Source organism: Eutrigla gurnardus, assembly GCF_963514095.1.
Source record: "Eutrigla gurnardus genome assembly, chromosome: 10".
Classification (NCBI taxonomy): Eukaryota; Metazoa; Chordata; class Actinopteri; order Perciformes; family Triglidae; genus Eutrigla; species Eutrigla gurnardus.
In genome coordinates this window covers 4671517-4685032 of record NC_139924.1, presented here as the reverse complement: position 1 = coordinate 4685032, position 13516 = coordinate 4671517, and the positions used below count along the sequence as shown (strand labels likewise).

Here is a 13516-nt window from a genome sequence, read left to right as displayed (position 1 = left end):
GACACAATCCAATGTTACAAAAAACATGCAAAATGACACATACAGTATATATGCAGATTTGTATGTATTTAATCAAGGTTACAAAAAAGGGATTTGTTATGTTGAATAAAACATTTTGAAAATGGAACATTTTCAAATTGAATTAAATTACTTTTTTTTAATAATTAAGTAATGTTACCAGTAGAATAAAGCATAAGACCTATAACATAATAAAAACAACATTGAAAGAGAGAATAAATAAAACCTAATGGATATAACGTATACAAACATATAAAGGCCTCTCAAAAAAGTAAAGGATCGTGACTATATTTCATCATGCAGTTGTAAAAGCACATTTATGAGAAATATTGAAGTATATAAAACGAGTTAATTGCCAGTGTGCACCAGTGTGTCCGACAGAGGGCGCTGTGCGCTTTGGCGCGATGGGAGCTACCTGGGCGTTATCTCTGAACCTGCTCAATCGATAATCAAATCCGGCACAGAGTCCAGCTAGTCCCGCTGATGTGGACACTGCATGTAAGTCTAGCTTCGGTGTGTCCGACTGACTTGAAGGGCGCAACATAAAGTTAGAGAGGAGGTTTATCTGGAAAGGAGGAGGTGAATGAGTGGATCGAGGAGGAAGTTGGAGGCGTGTGATGGGTTAACGGCGGAAGGCCTCACCTTTAGTGCGCGTCACCCGGCTCCGTGAAGTGGACCCGCCGTCCAAACCGAAGGAGTGAAAGCACCGCCGCTCGTCGCCGCCAGACGCGCACCTCGCCTCGGTCGGTCTCGCAGCATCCTGCCGGTCTCCGCCCCGCCGCTCCATCACCACAGCACGCACACCCAGAAGAGCTGAAGGAGTAAGAGTGACTTCCCGGGACCATGAAGGACCGCATGCAGGAACTTAAACATGTAAGTTACTGATTCTGTTGATGGTCCGCGAACAGACGCGCTGAGAAGACGCGTTCAGGTGAAATGAACGCAGCTTCTCAGAGCCGACGGTGCGCTGATGGAGCAACAGTTGTGACTCAGGGGTGTGATGGAGGCGAAGATGTTGCTTTATTCCAGCCGACAGACGCCTTTTGGCTGCCGAGCGTTGCTGTGTGAAGCGGGCTGAAGATGATCAGGTGTTTAAGTGAAGGGGAAAGTCATTTTCTCCTCATTCTCCAAAGGAAAACTCACTTTGATGCTTCCGTTAACGTCTCGGGACCCCAGAGGGAGATTATAGGATTAGACACTCTGTTCTTGATGATATTTAATCTCGATAGAGCCATCCATTCAATATGATAGCATTCAGCAGGATTTAAAGTTAAACACGTGTTAGACTGCGATATGTGGAACCAGACATAATTATTTCACGTATCTGATCTGACCTGGGTGAATGAAAACTGGTCCCAGTTCGCCCATTTCACCTGTTAGATGTGCGCCCTCTGCGCGTCACAGGCGCGGCCATCCCCCAAAACGACCTTTAACCCCCCACACTGTTTGCTTTGGTTGTGCATGTGCAGAGAGATTATTACTATTTTTAGTCCACCTAATCGATTCTTCACCCCCGACCTTTGGTGACTCACAGGTTATTAGACTATAATAGTTAGTCCAAGATGAGGCGTGACTGATGAGGGCTTGACGGGATGAATGCATAGGAATGCTGCGTGCTGTCGGCTGTGTGAGGGAAGTGGCCATTGTCAGATCTGTGTAATTGGCAGTTAGGCTGAGGAGAGAGGGAGAAACCCATTTGTGACTCCTCAGTTTTGAGTTAAGATCTGAACTGGCCTCTTGGGAGAGACCCAGCCCTGCAACCCTGCAGCCTGCTGCCTCCTCAGTGCTGGAAGCAGAGAGAGAATAGCCTGAATCTGCCTCGCTACAGACACAACCGTTCCAGATCATGCAAAGTCAGCGGCTGATTGTATTTCCTGTTGTAATTTTTCATCACATCTTTCATATCTCAGAAATGGCACCTGGAGCCGTCCAGCCAGACCAATTTCAGACCAAATACAGACGGGATTAAATTAAATTGCACATCACAGGCCGTTATTTCCCATCAGAACTGGCTTTGTTTCCCACTTGCAGCCTGAAGTTAATGCAGCTTCTGGTCTCATGCAGATGTCTCGGTGGGTCTGGAGTCACTAACAGCACGGTGCTCTTATAACATCTCTGAACTACTGCAGGTTATGAGTTTTAATATTGATTAAATTGTCTAGAAATAAAGACCACATTCATTTGGCGTTGTTGATTCTTGACTTGCAAATGGAGAAGCCCAAGTTATTATGGCATGGAGTCAAATGCAGCAGATTTGTCAGCGAAACATTAATGTTGCTGTTTACGTCAAATTCATAGCCCATATTCAGACATGTTTGGTTGCAGGAGTGAAAGTCAACATTTGTTATGTTTCAGAATGATGAAGACAGTTGGAGAACAATTGGATAAAATGATTATTTTCCCCTGACAACTATCATGTTTTCCCAAATGATGCATAGATGTTTAGTGATTCTGTATCAGACGGCTGGGAAATGAAGCATATAGCTGCTGTAAAAAGGAATCTATCACGATGATGAATTCTGGTCGAGTCAGGCAACATAATGTTCCCCCGGATGTCTCCGAGCTCACTGTTGACGTTCCCTGATGAGATTAGGGCTGAACGACTTAGAAAAAAAATCTAATTGAAATCATTTTGACTGATATTGCAGTTGTGATATGATTTGCGAGATATGAGGGAATGATAATTTCCATAATTATTCTAATTGACATATTAAAATGATAATAGTGTGATTTTTCCGTACCAAACAAAGACATCTTCTTAAAGGAACAGTGCGTTGTGTTTAGGGAGATCTGTTGGCAGAAATGGAATATAATATTAGTGTGTTTTCTTCAGTGTATCTGAAAACACGAACGGTTGTGTTTTTGAACGATTATGTTTTGTCTACATAAGGAGTAGGTCCTCTTTAAAGAGGCGGCTGCCATGTTTCTACAGTAGCCCTGAATGGCCAAACCACACTCTGGTTCCATAAAGGGCCACTTCAACACTTCAAATCTTTAAGTCTGTAGAATATGATGCAGTACGCATGTAGTCCAGGATTTTGATAACATTTTGCCTTCACCAAATATCCTCCCACGATTTGGAAACCGCAGTAGCCCATATTGAGATTTTGATTTCAATTTATCATGCAACCCAGAATTAAATGAACTTTCCAACTCTCAGTAAGCTGTCCAAAGTATCTAGCAGGTGGATTCGTTTTTGTTTTTTTGTCTCTGCCAATGTTCTCTAGTGTGAAAATATTAGTTTTGTTGTTTGGCTGAAATGATGTCACTTCATAATGACATAACAAAGATATTGCACGTGTAATTTTCCCCGTGCGACCCAGAGAACTGAGCTTTGTTGTGTGTTTCGTTGAGTCACTGCTAGTTTACTCACCCATGTGCTTATGTGTCATCTTGGCAGGAACCTGAGTTCTGCTCACACTCGTGTGAGCGTGCAGGCCGTCCTCCAACTTTTCCCACATACGCACCTGAAGGTGCTTTATGAGCTCAACACCACCACCAGGAGCTCATTAGCTTGCGTCCTAATAACGGTCAGTCTCAGCAGCCCGACTAAAGTGCTCACGCAGCCTCCCCTCACCTCGCCCGACGCTCCCAGTCGGCCACCAGTGATTTAGTGACAGATGGCACAGATAAGAAGTGCTTGTCAGCCGTCTTTGAGCTCTGAAACCTGAGGGGGAAACATAATGATGAGGTTATTACAGATTTTACACACGGCGGGAACCATTTTCAATCACATGTGGTGGTTATCGCCTCATTTTCCCGACGTTTTATCAGCCCTTTCTTCTGCCTTGCCGTTTGATTGACTGCCTCTTCCCCACCTCCATCTCTTTTTATAATAATCCTCTTTTATTTCATCTTTTGATGAGTTGAGTTCCTCCCTTATTGCTCTTTGCTCTTTCCCTATCAGTTATTTATCAGATGGCTTCCCGCCCCCCTTTCCTTTCCTTTCTCCCTCCTGTCTCCCCTGTAAAGCCTTGTTAGTCAGTGTGCGGCTGCCTTTTTGGCGATGGAGTGACACATTAACTAATAGAATAGATGTGGAGCACCGATTCAAGAGCTCAGTGTGTCTTTGACTCCTGTTTCTTTATGCTTCCCCTCTTTTACCTCTGTCCTTGACCTGGTCTTGGTTGGTGGAACGGTGTGGAGAGAAAAAACACGCTGGCTGCTGTTGAATCGAACGCTGATCCTCGAGGGTCAGAGGTTTTATTTGTCCCCGTTGAAAGCTTCAAGCCTCGGCAAATGGCTCTGAAAACGGTGGCTTTCTGGCTGTGCTCCACAGAGGAGCCTTTATCCTTGAGATCAGAGGTGGAGAGAATGAAGCGGCGTCAAAAATGTGCTTTCATCATCCCATATTGTGGCTTTTAACCGTGAGAAACACAGGCATGCGCACATTATTAGAGGCATAGAGGCTGCACATAATTGCATAAATGAGCCGTGAAATGAGCGTGACCGATCTGGCATTTCACCAGGGACTCGTCTGTCTTTGCAAATGAGGTTACAATTGCAATGATATCCAATATCTGTCGGCTGCTAATAGTTATTTTTTTAAATGTATGAATGGATGGCCGTGTACTATCATGTCCAGTAAAGCATGAAATAAGGGCTTGTGTTTTCTCCAGCGCTCTCCTCCCTGCGAGAGCTCCTTGAAATGAATGTCTGCTGATGGGATTTGTCTGCTTGCTTGTTCTTGTGCTTCTTGTAAAGAATAACGGCTCCCGAGGCGTCGGCTAATGGATATCCTGATAATAAATAAAGAATGATTCTGTAATCAAACCTTCCCCATCTGCTGTGGGAGAATTAGCTTTGGGTCATCTTTGTTGCCGCCGCTGCTAGAATTAAATTTGTAAAGTGCAGACCTTCACATGGTCTTATGATCCATGGCAGCAGAGCAGCAGAGCAGATAGATACACCTTTGTATCAGGCTATGCACTGTGACTGACCTCATCATCTTTGTTGGGTGATAATATTTCATAACAGGAATATGCTTAATCTTGCCAATGTCAGGCTGAACAGATAAATGCTCAATTACTTGACAATTCGCCAGTATATGTGGGTTGTTATCAATTATGTGTATTAAACGTGTATCAGGATGTCTCGAGAAATGACCATCAAGATATGATTTCATTGAAAGATGATAACGTACCATATTGAAATACCTCACAGCCCTACTTTAACGATGAAATATGAATCAATTAAACAAGAAGAATCAATCAATATTGAAAATAATCTTTAGGTTTTTCTAAATCACAATACTTCTTGGCTCTTCCCCTCGCTGTCATGATTGTTTTTCTACACATCCTGCCATTCTTTGACATCCCCCCGCTCTCTCTCTCTCTCTCTCTCTCTCTCGCCCTCGCCTGCTCGCTCGCTCACATTTCCCCTCATATCTACAATATAATTGTGTTAGAGCCGTGCTGGTGCTGTCATAATCCTTCATGGTCAGAGAGGCACTCTGAATATACCACACAGGGGAATAAGGAGAGGGGACTGTTGGGGGGGGGGGTCTGGTCTAAGTGGTGACAGCACATCTCTTTTCCCCGCCTGTGATCTGTCAGTTAAGTTCAGCTGAAGCGTAATGACATCTTCTCACCCGCTTCTGCAGCGCTGAACACTGAGCGACCACCTGCAGCGCCTACACACACGCCGGGGCGGAACAGTGTGTGTATGAACATCCTCACCAGCACGTCATTCTGTGGATTCATATCCATACCATCGGCCCATTACGTGCTAACAAGCCAACATGCAAGTAAGCATCCAGGGTTTAGTGTAAAAAAGGTCATCCATCTGAATCAGCAGACAGAATTATCTCCGTGACGACTGGCAGCTACAGGCATTTGAATTCTGGCTGGAAATTGATTGATCATTGATTTGTGGAAAAACAACCCATTATCGAATAATAAGTCACCATTTAACCTTTTGTAGCGCGGCACTTTATAAATCTGTATTTAGGTGTGTTTAAATGGCATCACTCTGGTGATTATATTGTTTCTCTCGGGGCCAGGAAATAAGACGGGCACAACACAAAAGCATGCGAAGTGTAAGTTTGGTTTAGATAAATGAATGGTGACGTGGTCTCGAGGATGTTGAAGAAGAACAGACGAAGGTAACTGAGTCCATGTTGTGTGAGCCAGCTGCTGCAGTGAAGCTGGAGTCTGGGGGAAGGAGAGTGAGAGAGGAGGAGGGGAGAGAATGACGGACAGGGAGGATGAGAGAGAAGGGAAGATGATTAAAGGGGGAGGACGTTGAGGAGGATTGTTAGGAAGAAGGAAATTGTTGCATATGCACACACTGGGATGGCAGCGCTTCATCTCTTCTCCCACCCACATTCTTCTTCTTCTTCTTCTCCGTGGAACAGCTGAACCCTGTGAACCTCGGCCGGGGTATTCACTGGATTACAAAGAAAAACTACAAGAAATCTGTGCAGACATGAATTGGGGAAACTCTGATAAACAGACTACATTTTCATTGTATCTTCATTTTGCAGTCTGACGTTGTGGTCATGTTTTTTTGGTCAGTATTTCTGGCTCAGCCACAGGGAGACGCCCCAGGGGAATTCGGTGAAATTTGAACTCAAATGTTATGTTTGAATATGCAAATGAGTCCTCATTAAATGCTGACTAACGGAGGAGAAATCTATAGATGCAAACGGACAAAGTGGAGTAAAAACACCACCTGAACCAGTATTTAGTCTGAGACATGTTATGGAAGCAGTCCAAACTCTTTAAAATTGATCGGTTCATGGAAACGATTAGTTTTGACCTTGTCTCACCTTAATGCCACCCACAAAGATCCGATGGTCTGATTGTTTTTCCAACCAGGAAATAGCCGTCAGCGAGCATGACACCGGATTGATTTGATCAGCTGGAAAATGCAGCCAAAAACCAACTAAGGCAGGCTGAAGTCTGTTCTCATAAATGTGCAACATGCATATGTATTTTGGATTTAAACCATCTATAGTGCACATCATTTTATTTTAGTGTTTCCAGTTGAATTCATCTGCAAACATTTAGAGGTGGGAGAAATAACTCTCATTGGTTTTGGGCACACATTTTATATAAATGATGTAGCACATCAACTGTATCATACAAATAGGAATTGCTTTGAAAGATTTGAAGAAAAAGTGATTATATTTAAATGTAAAATAGAGATCCATCATGAATCGTTTAATAATGGAATCGTGAGGAGACTGACGATTCCCACCACTATTGTTGCTTTTGTTGATTTTCTTCAAAGACTGTGTTCAGCCAAGATTACTGTGAAAGGAGTTTTGCATTTGGCTGGATTAATCCATCACTCTGTGTCCTCCACGCTGCTCCCTGGTTGTGTCATTATCCCGTCTCCATAGCCGACGCTGTCCTCCTCTCCCGTCAGCTGGACATCCACTCATACGGTCCGGCGATCCACCACTTCCACACATGCATGTAGGTTTGTGGTCTTGCTGCTTCAGCTCCACCAATGCTCCATTTGATTTTGATGAACTGAACCCTATTTTTTGTGTACTGGATTAAATCCACTTGTGTTTTCACGTCGTTTCAAGCCTCCACTCCCTCGCTGGTAGAAGGACAGGCAGTGGCTCACTTGGCAGTTAGCAAACAAACAAACCTGGGTCTAAACTGTGTAAGGGAAAGTTGGCTGATCCGACGGGGAGTCTGTGCAGTCCTCCGGGATCAGACCCCCGGAGCTGGGAGTTTATGCTGGCTGAATGCCAGAACTTGCTACAGCGATGCTAAGTGAAGGTCTTTCTCCCAGAACAGCTGCAGCTCTCCTCCAGGCGAAGTGGTCTCCCGGTGGCAGCAAGGATGATACAAAAACAGCAGCCGTTTACTCGTTGCTGCCTTTTTGGTTTGGATCCAATAAACAAACTATTAAAGGTGCAGCCCGTGTTAGTGGGACAGTAAACACACAGATGGGTAATGGAAACTAGAGGCCGACCTCTAGCCCTCAGGACCGAACCCGGGGGGGGTTTAGGTCCTGAGGGCTTGGGCATGGGAGCATGAGCCACGGCCATGTTATCAGTGGGGTGGTTTGTGTGTGTGCTGTTGGATGTCTGTCTTTGTGAGGATGAGGACTGTGTGACTTTGTTTTGGATTAAAGGGCCAATTCAACCAAATTTAAAACATGTGAATGAATGGAAATGTCGTCAAAGCTAGAAGAACTATTTGGAAAAAATAAACTGCGACCTGTCTTTTCAGAAACGATTACTATGGATAATTCACTTTGCTGGTTATGATGCTGTCCACAAAGAATGTTTACTGTGATGATTCAGGTACTATAGAGGTGAGTGAGTTGTGTAAGTTTGCTGAAGGTTGGTGCTCGGCCACTTTTACGTGATATGTGATGGATGTTAGAGTTAGAAAGTTCCCGCTGAAGTGAATGGTGTGCATTTATAATATAACTCTGTATCAGTTACATTCAGGGATCTTCAGGCACTTTTGTATTAAGTAGACCAATAAATCAGAGTCAATGTCATATCCTCTAAAACGTGTGTGTGTGTGTGTGTGTGTGTGTGTGTGTGTGTGTGTGTGTGTGTGTGTGTGTGTGTGTGTGTGTGTGTGTGTGTGTGTGTGTGTGTGTGTGTGTGTGTGTGTTGTGTGCGCGTGTGTGCGTGTGTGTGTCTGCGTGTGTCTGTGTGTGTGTGTCTGTGACTAAGTTCTCAATGTTCATATCTTTTTATTTGTCTCCTCTGGGAAACATGAATAAATAATCAAATGTTATGTGTGTATATGAGTGAACAAACATTCATAATGAATGTTACCTAGCTGTATTATGATAATAAATCGGGTTACGCTCTCAGTATCCTCTGTTGCAGCTGGCACAGATTTTTATGAGTCATTTCTAATGGGACCGCAGGAAGCTGCTTCAATTTGCTGTAATAGAAAGATGCAGGAAACGGGTCTGCTTTAATAAGGAAACTCAAAAGGACAATAACGTACTGCCCACATGGGTTTCCATCTCTACTTGAACTGTCTCTCACTGCTCTTCCTCTAATATGAAACTGTGGAGAGGGTCTAAATGCACTCCATTTAACCTGAGGACACACACACACACACACACACACACGCACACACACACACACACATACTCTCTCACTCCATCTCCTCTTATTGCACATACAATTACACTCTCACAGCTTACAATTATTGCTGTCGCCCCGTCTCTCCTCCTCTTTTTTTCTGTCTGTGCCGACAGCTGTGATTTTGCAACATGCACACACTAGATGTCTTCCTACGTCTCCCTCCCTCACTCATGGACTGTATTTCCTGCTCCTCCTGTTTACACTGGATGTCCAGGCAATGCCTTTTGTTTTTATGGAGCGACTCCCCGCTGGCAGGATGCCTAGATCAACTCTCTAATCTAATAAACAGCATAATCAGGTCACTACTCCTGCCGGGGTGTTTCACCCGAGTGTGAGCCCCGGAGGCCGGGGGGAATTGAAGGATTGTGGCCTAATGGGGACCGGCTTGTGTAGGCCTTGATCTCTCTGTGTGTTAAACGTCTGTTGGACGGTATATTACCGGTGTGTCAGCTGGTGTGAGCATGCGTGTTTGCAAGTCTGGCTCAGAGCATCTGCTGTGCGTGGACAGCCAAGTCCAAGTCTGTAGGCTGAGTCACGAGTGCAGCACTGAAGTCCTCTCTATGTGGCTCAGCGGGGGATTCAGATCTGGGTGGGAGGTGGAGGTTTAAGGGTGTGTTGCTCCGTCTTCTCCCCTCTTGACCACTCAAAGAGCAAACCAGACCAAAGCCCATTACTCCTTGTCTCGGAGCTTATTCTGATTCCCTGCTTGGCGTCTCCTCTGCCTCCTGCTGCCTGCCGCCTCCCTTTTTTTTCCGTTTCTAATAATCTGCAGTTCTCAAATACACCTTATTGCCATACCAACACCAAACCTTCATGCATTTATCTGTTGTCATGACAGTCGAGTACATTAAACATCTCTCAGATTAAGGAATCTTGAGGCAGTTCATTGTTTTGGACAATTTGCCTAATGCTTATTTATAATAATCAAAACCAGAGAGCATCAAACAATCCTGTTTTTGTTGGATTAAATATACTTTGAGTGGGTTTAGCATGATCACAGCGGCTCTGCATTCCTCTCACTTAGTTCTGTGCCAATTGCCTCGCTATCTCTCACTGAAGTCTGTCCTCTCAGATGTTTTTCTCAAGAACTGGTTTCTCTCCCATATTTCTTCTTCCATATCTCCGTACATCTCTTCCCTGCCTCCACCTCTACGCCAGCAACTCACATGTGATCTGTCCACAGATTGGCTCTGGAAACACAAGCCATATGCAATTACAGCTTACTTCTTTCTTTGGGATGCTATAGAAAGGAACTATTTGACATTTATTGGCTTGTCGTTTGATTTGTTTTGGTGAAATAATTTGATCTGCTCTCATTTAAAATGATATGTCTCTGTCTAGACCGCTCTCAGTTTGCATATAGGACAAATAGGTCTGTTGAGGATGCCGTGTCACTTGGTATCCACTCTATTCTACAACATCTTGAGTCCCCAGGCAACTACGCAATGGTACACTTTATAGACTACAGCTCTGCTTTTAATACGATTTTACCAGCAAACGTTTCTATAAACTCCAAAACAGGGTCGTCCAGACCTCCTTCTGTCACTGGATTTTAGACTTCCTACAGCAAAGAACACAAGTTGTCAAAATCAATAACAAGTTGTCACAGGCCAAACACATTAGCACTGGTGCCCCCCAGGGGTGTGTATTAGCACCTCTGTTATATTCGCTACACTAATCACTGCATATCACACAGTGAATCAGTGAAAATGCTTAAATTTGCTGATGATGCAACCTTGATAGGGGGGCTGATTTCAGGGGATGATGACAGTGCCTACAGAAATGAGGTCCTTTCCCTGACTGAATGATGTTCCCACCACAACCTAGAGCTAAAGGTTGCAAAAACTAAGGAGCTAGTGGTGGACTTCCGAAGGCAGGGGAAGGAGACCCCGCCCCTGTCCATCAATGCGGCGGTGGTGGAACGGCTAGACAGCTTCAAATATCTGGGCACAAAAATCTCCTCCTCTCTGAATGGGAAGATAATATAACTGCTATTATTAAAAAAGCCCACCAGAGGCTTTTTCCCTCCGCCAACTGAAGAAGTTTGGGGTGTGCTGCAAGGGGTTGCAGCAGTTCTACTGAGCCACCATTGAGAGCGTCCTTACGTTCTCAATCACAGTCTGGTATGGCAACTCTACTGTCCAGCAGAGGATGGGACTAGACACGATTGTCCATACGGCCTCCAAGATAGTTGGCTGGAGTCTCCCTCCCATCTCAGACATCTACGAGGCCTGAAAACTCTTCAGGATAAATCACACCCTGCTAACTCCCTCTTCAATCCACTCCCATGAGGTAGAAGGTTGAGGGCATCAAAACTAAAACCTCCCGCTTCCTCAACAGCACATACTGCAGAACCATTAAATCTCTGAACAACTCTACATCCCTACACCAGTATATCTGGAGTGCAGACTCCCCCAGTGGCCCTGTATAGTATAATACGCACAAATTTCTACTCTGTTTTTATATACTGTGAGTTTTCTTAACTATGTACTTATTTATTGGACCTTATGCAGATTTGCACATCACTTGCACCTGTAAGCACCTGTCACTTTAATCAAACATACAGCACTTAGCCTGGCCTGTCAACCGGGTGTAAGTGGGCTATATGTCTCATGTGTGGGGACGTCCCTTTTTCTTTTATCTGCCTATATGTTGTATCTAACTGGGATCCTTGGAAGGATACTGCGAGGATGAAATTATGTTCTATGTTTTCTGTGTCTTTTGTGAGGGTCTTTGTTATGTACACTGAAATAAATCCCTAGCAACTTGTACAGAGTTTTATGGCAATAAAGTATTGAATTGAATTGAATTAACTCATAAAAGTAATTCATAGGATTTATATTGTGCTTTTTGCTCATAAGTTTGTTGGAAATAAGCCATGAAAAAGCATAAAAACATGACAGAAATCGTAGTCAACTAAGACCAAAATGGCCAATTAGCCAACTAATGGACTAACGGGGGCCCTAGAAATAAACATTCTGCAAAAGCTTGTTTTAATAACTTGAAATGGCATTATGTCATTGTCAGTTCCGCCTTGTTTGTTTTTTGCTTCACATTTATTTGTTTTAACCTTTTTATAGTGCTGTTTGTGATTATTCATTCTGCCATTGTGGATGTATTAAACAGTCAAATAGGGTGCCGTTGGTAAATACACAGCAGCTCATTCCTTATGGCTCCCCCAGCCAATCTGGTGAAACCGTTTCTACTTCCTGCACTCTGCTCTGCTGGACTAATGCAGCACATTAGTGTCTCTGTCTGGGCCAAGCTGGCTGACTGCCTGCACACGTGCATGGCATTTAAATAATATCAAACAACTGGTTTTTAAATATTAATTCGGCCTTAATGGTAGATTGTTTTCTTCGTTTTTACAGCGGTGCTTTTACTTTTTTTAAGAAGATCTGTGGGTGCCAAAAAGTCTTCTGAGTCCCAGAACATCATGCAACCTGCAACGTTTTGAGGATCTCCAATATGACAACCCAACACTAACTATACACTGAAGGAATGTCCCTCGTTTCTGCTTTTGTGTCAGAGAGGATTTTTTTTAAATGTAGATGTGGGAGGGTTGAGGTGAGATCAGAGGTTGCCTGTTAAAATCCTAACCTATTTTATGCATTATGTGAGATTCTGTAGTCGTCTACCTCCTGAAGTCAAGGGCTGCAATAGTAATCTTTCATAATCAATTCATCTGATTATTTTCTCCATTGAGATTTATTGGGGATGAGAATAAGGAGCCATTTCAGACAGAAGAAGATAAAAACTCCCTGCTGCCCTTCCCCTGATAAGCAAATGGATCTCATAGACCGCTAATGGGGAAGTGAATTAGTTTGACACAGGCTCGATGAATGAGATGACGCCACATGAGATCCCTGCTAATGTAGTGTAATGGCTGATACGGCTTTAGAAATGAGCACATGAACCAGAATCAATCATTGGCTAGAAGACTTAGAGAAGCCATAACTTGAACCAGTTGAACTGTTTCAAATGTTCTAATGTCAAACTCATTTGGCTTTAAGGGCCTAATGCATAATTTTTGTGTCCATGCAAATGTATTTTAACTTGGTTGTAGTTTGAGTTAGAAATGCAAATCCTACATCATTTTTCTTCCACCCTTTTATAAATAAGAATACATTATTTATTTGCTGAATGATTTCAGACCTTGCTTATGTAAATACAACAGTTTTTCCTTTTCAACACTGGAAGGTTGTCATCTAGAGTTTCTCCTTGTTTTCAAAGACCTGAAGTCATTTTAATAGTTGAAGCAGAGACACCTCTTTTCTTTAATCGTGAGGTATGCTCTTTCCTACGGTGGCTTCCCATATTTTACATTTAATTGTTGGATTTGCAGACATTAACTGTGTTGCCTGCCGCAACACGTGAAAAACCAAAACACGTTTTTGCACTTTGTCTATATGAATGAGATAT

At 43.5% G+C, this 13516-nt stretch overlaps 1 protein-coding gene across 2 annotated transcripts in view; it reads left to right on the top strand.

Annotated features, from left to right (window-relative positions):
- Positions 1-477: 477 nt before the first annotated feature.
- The window catches only part of stx1a (syntaxin 1A (brain)), a 48143-nt gene continuing 35104 nt past the window's right edge, over positions 478-13516 (top strand). The window contains exon 1 of one of the 2 annotated variants that reach the window (XM_084019239.1): positions 478-891. In XM_084019239.1, coding sequence (XP_083875365.1) covers positions 862-891 — 30 coding nt within the window. In that variant the 5' untranslated portion in view covers positions 478-861. The remainder of the gene's footprint in view (positions 892-13516) is intronic. The other variant, XM_084019238.1, reaches the window with a different exon arrangement.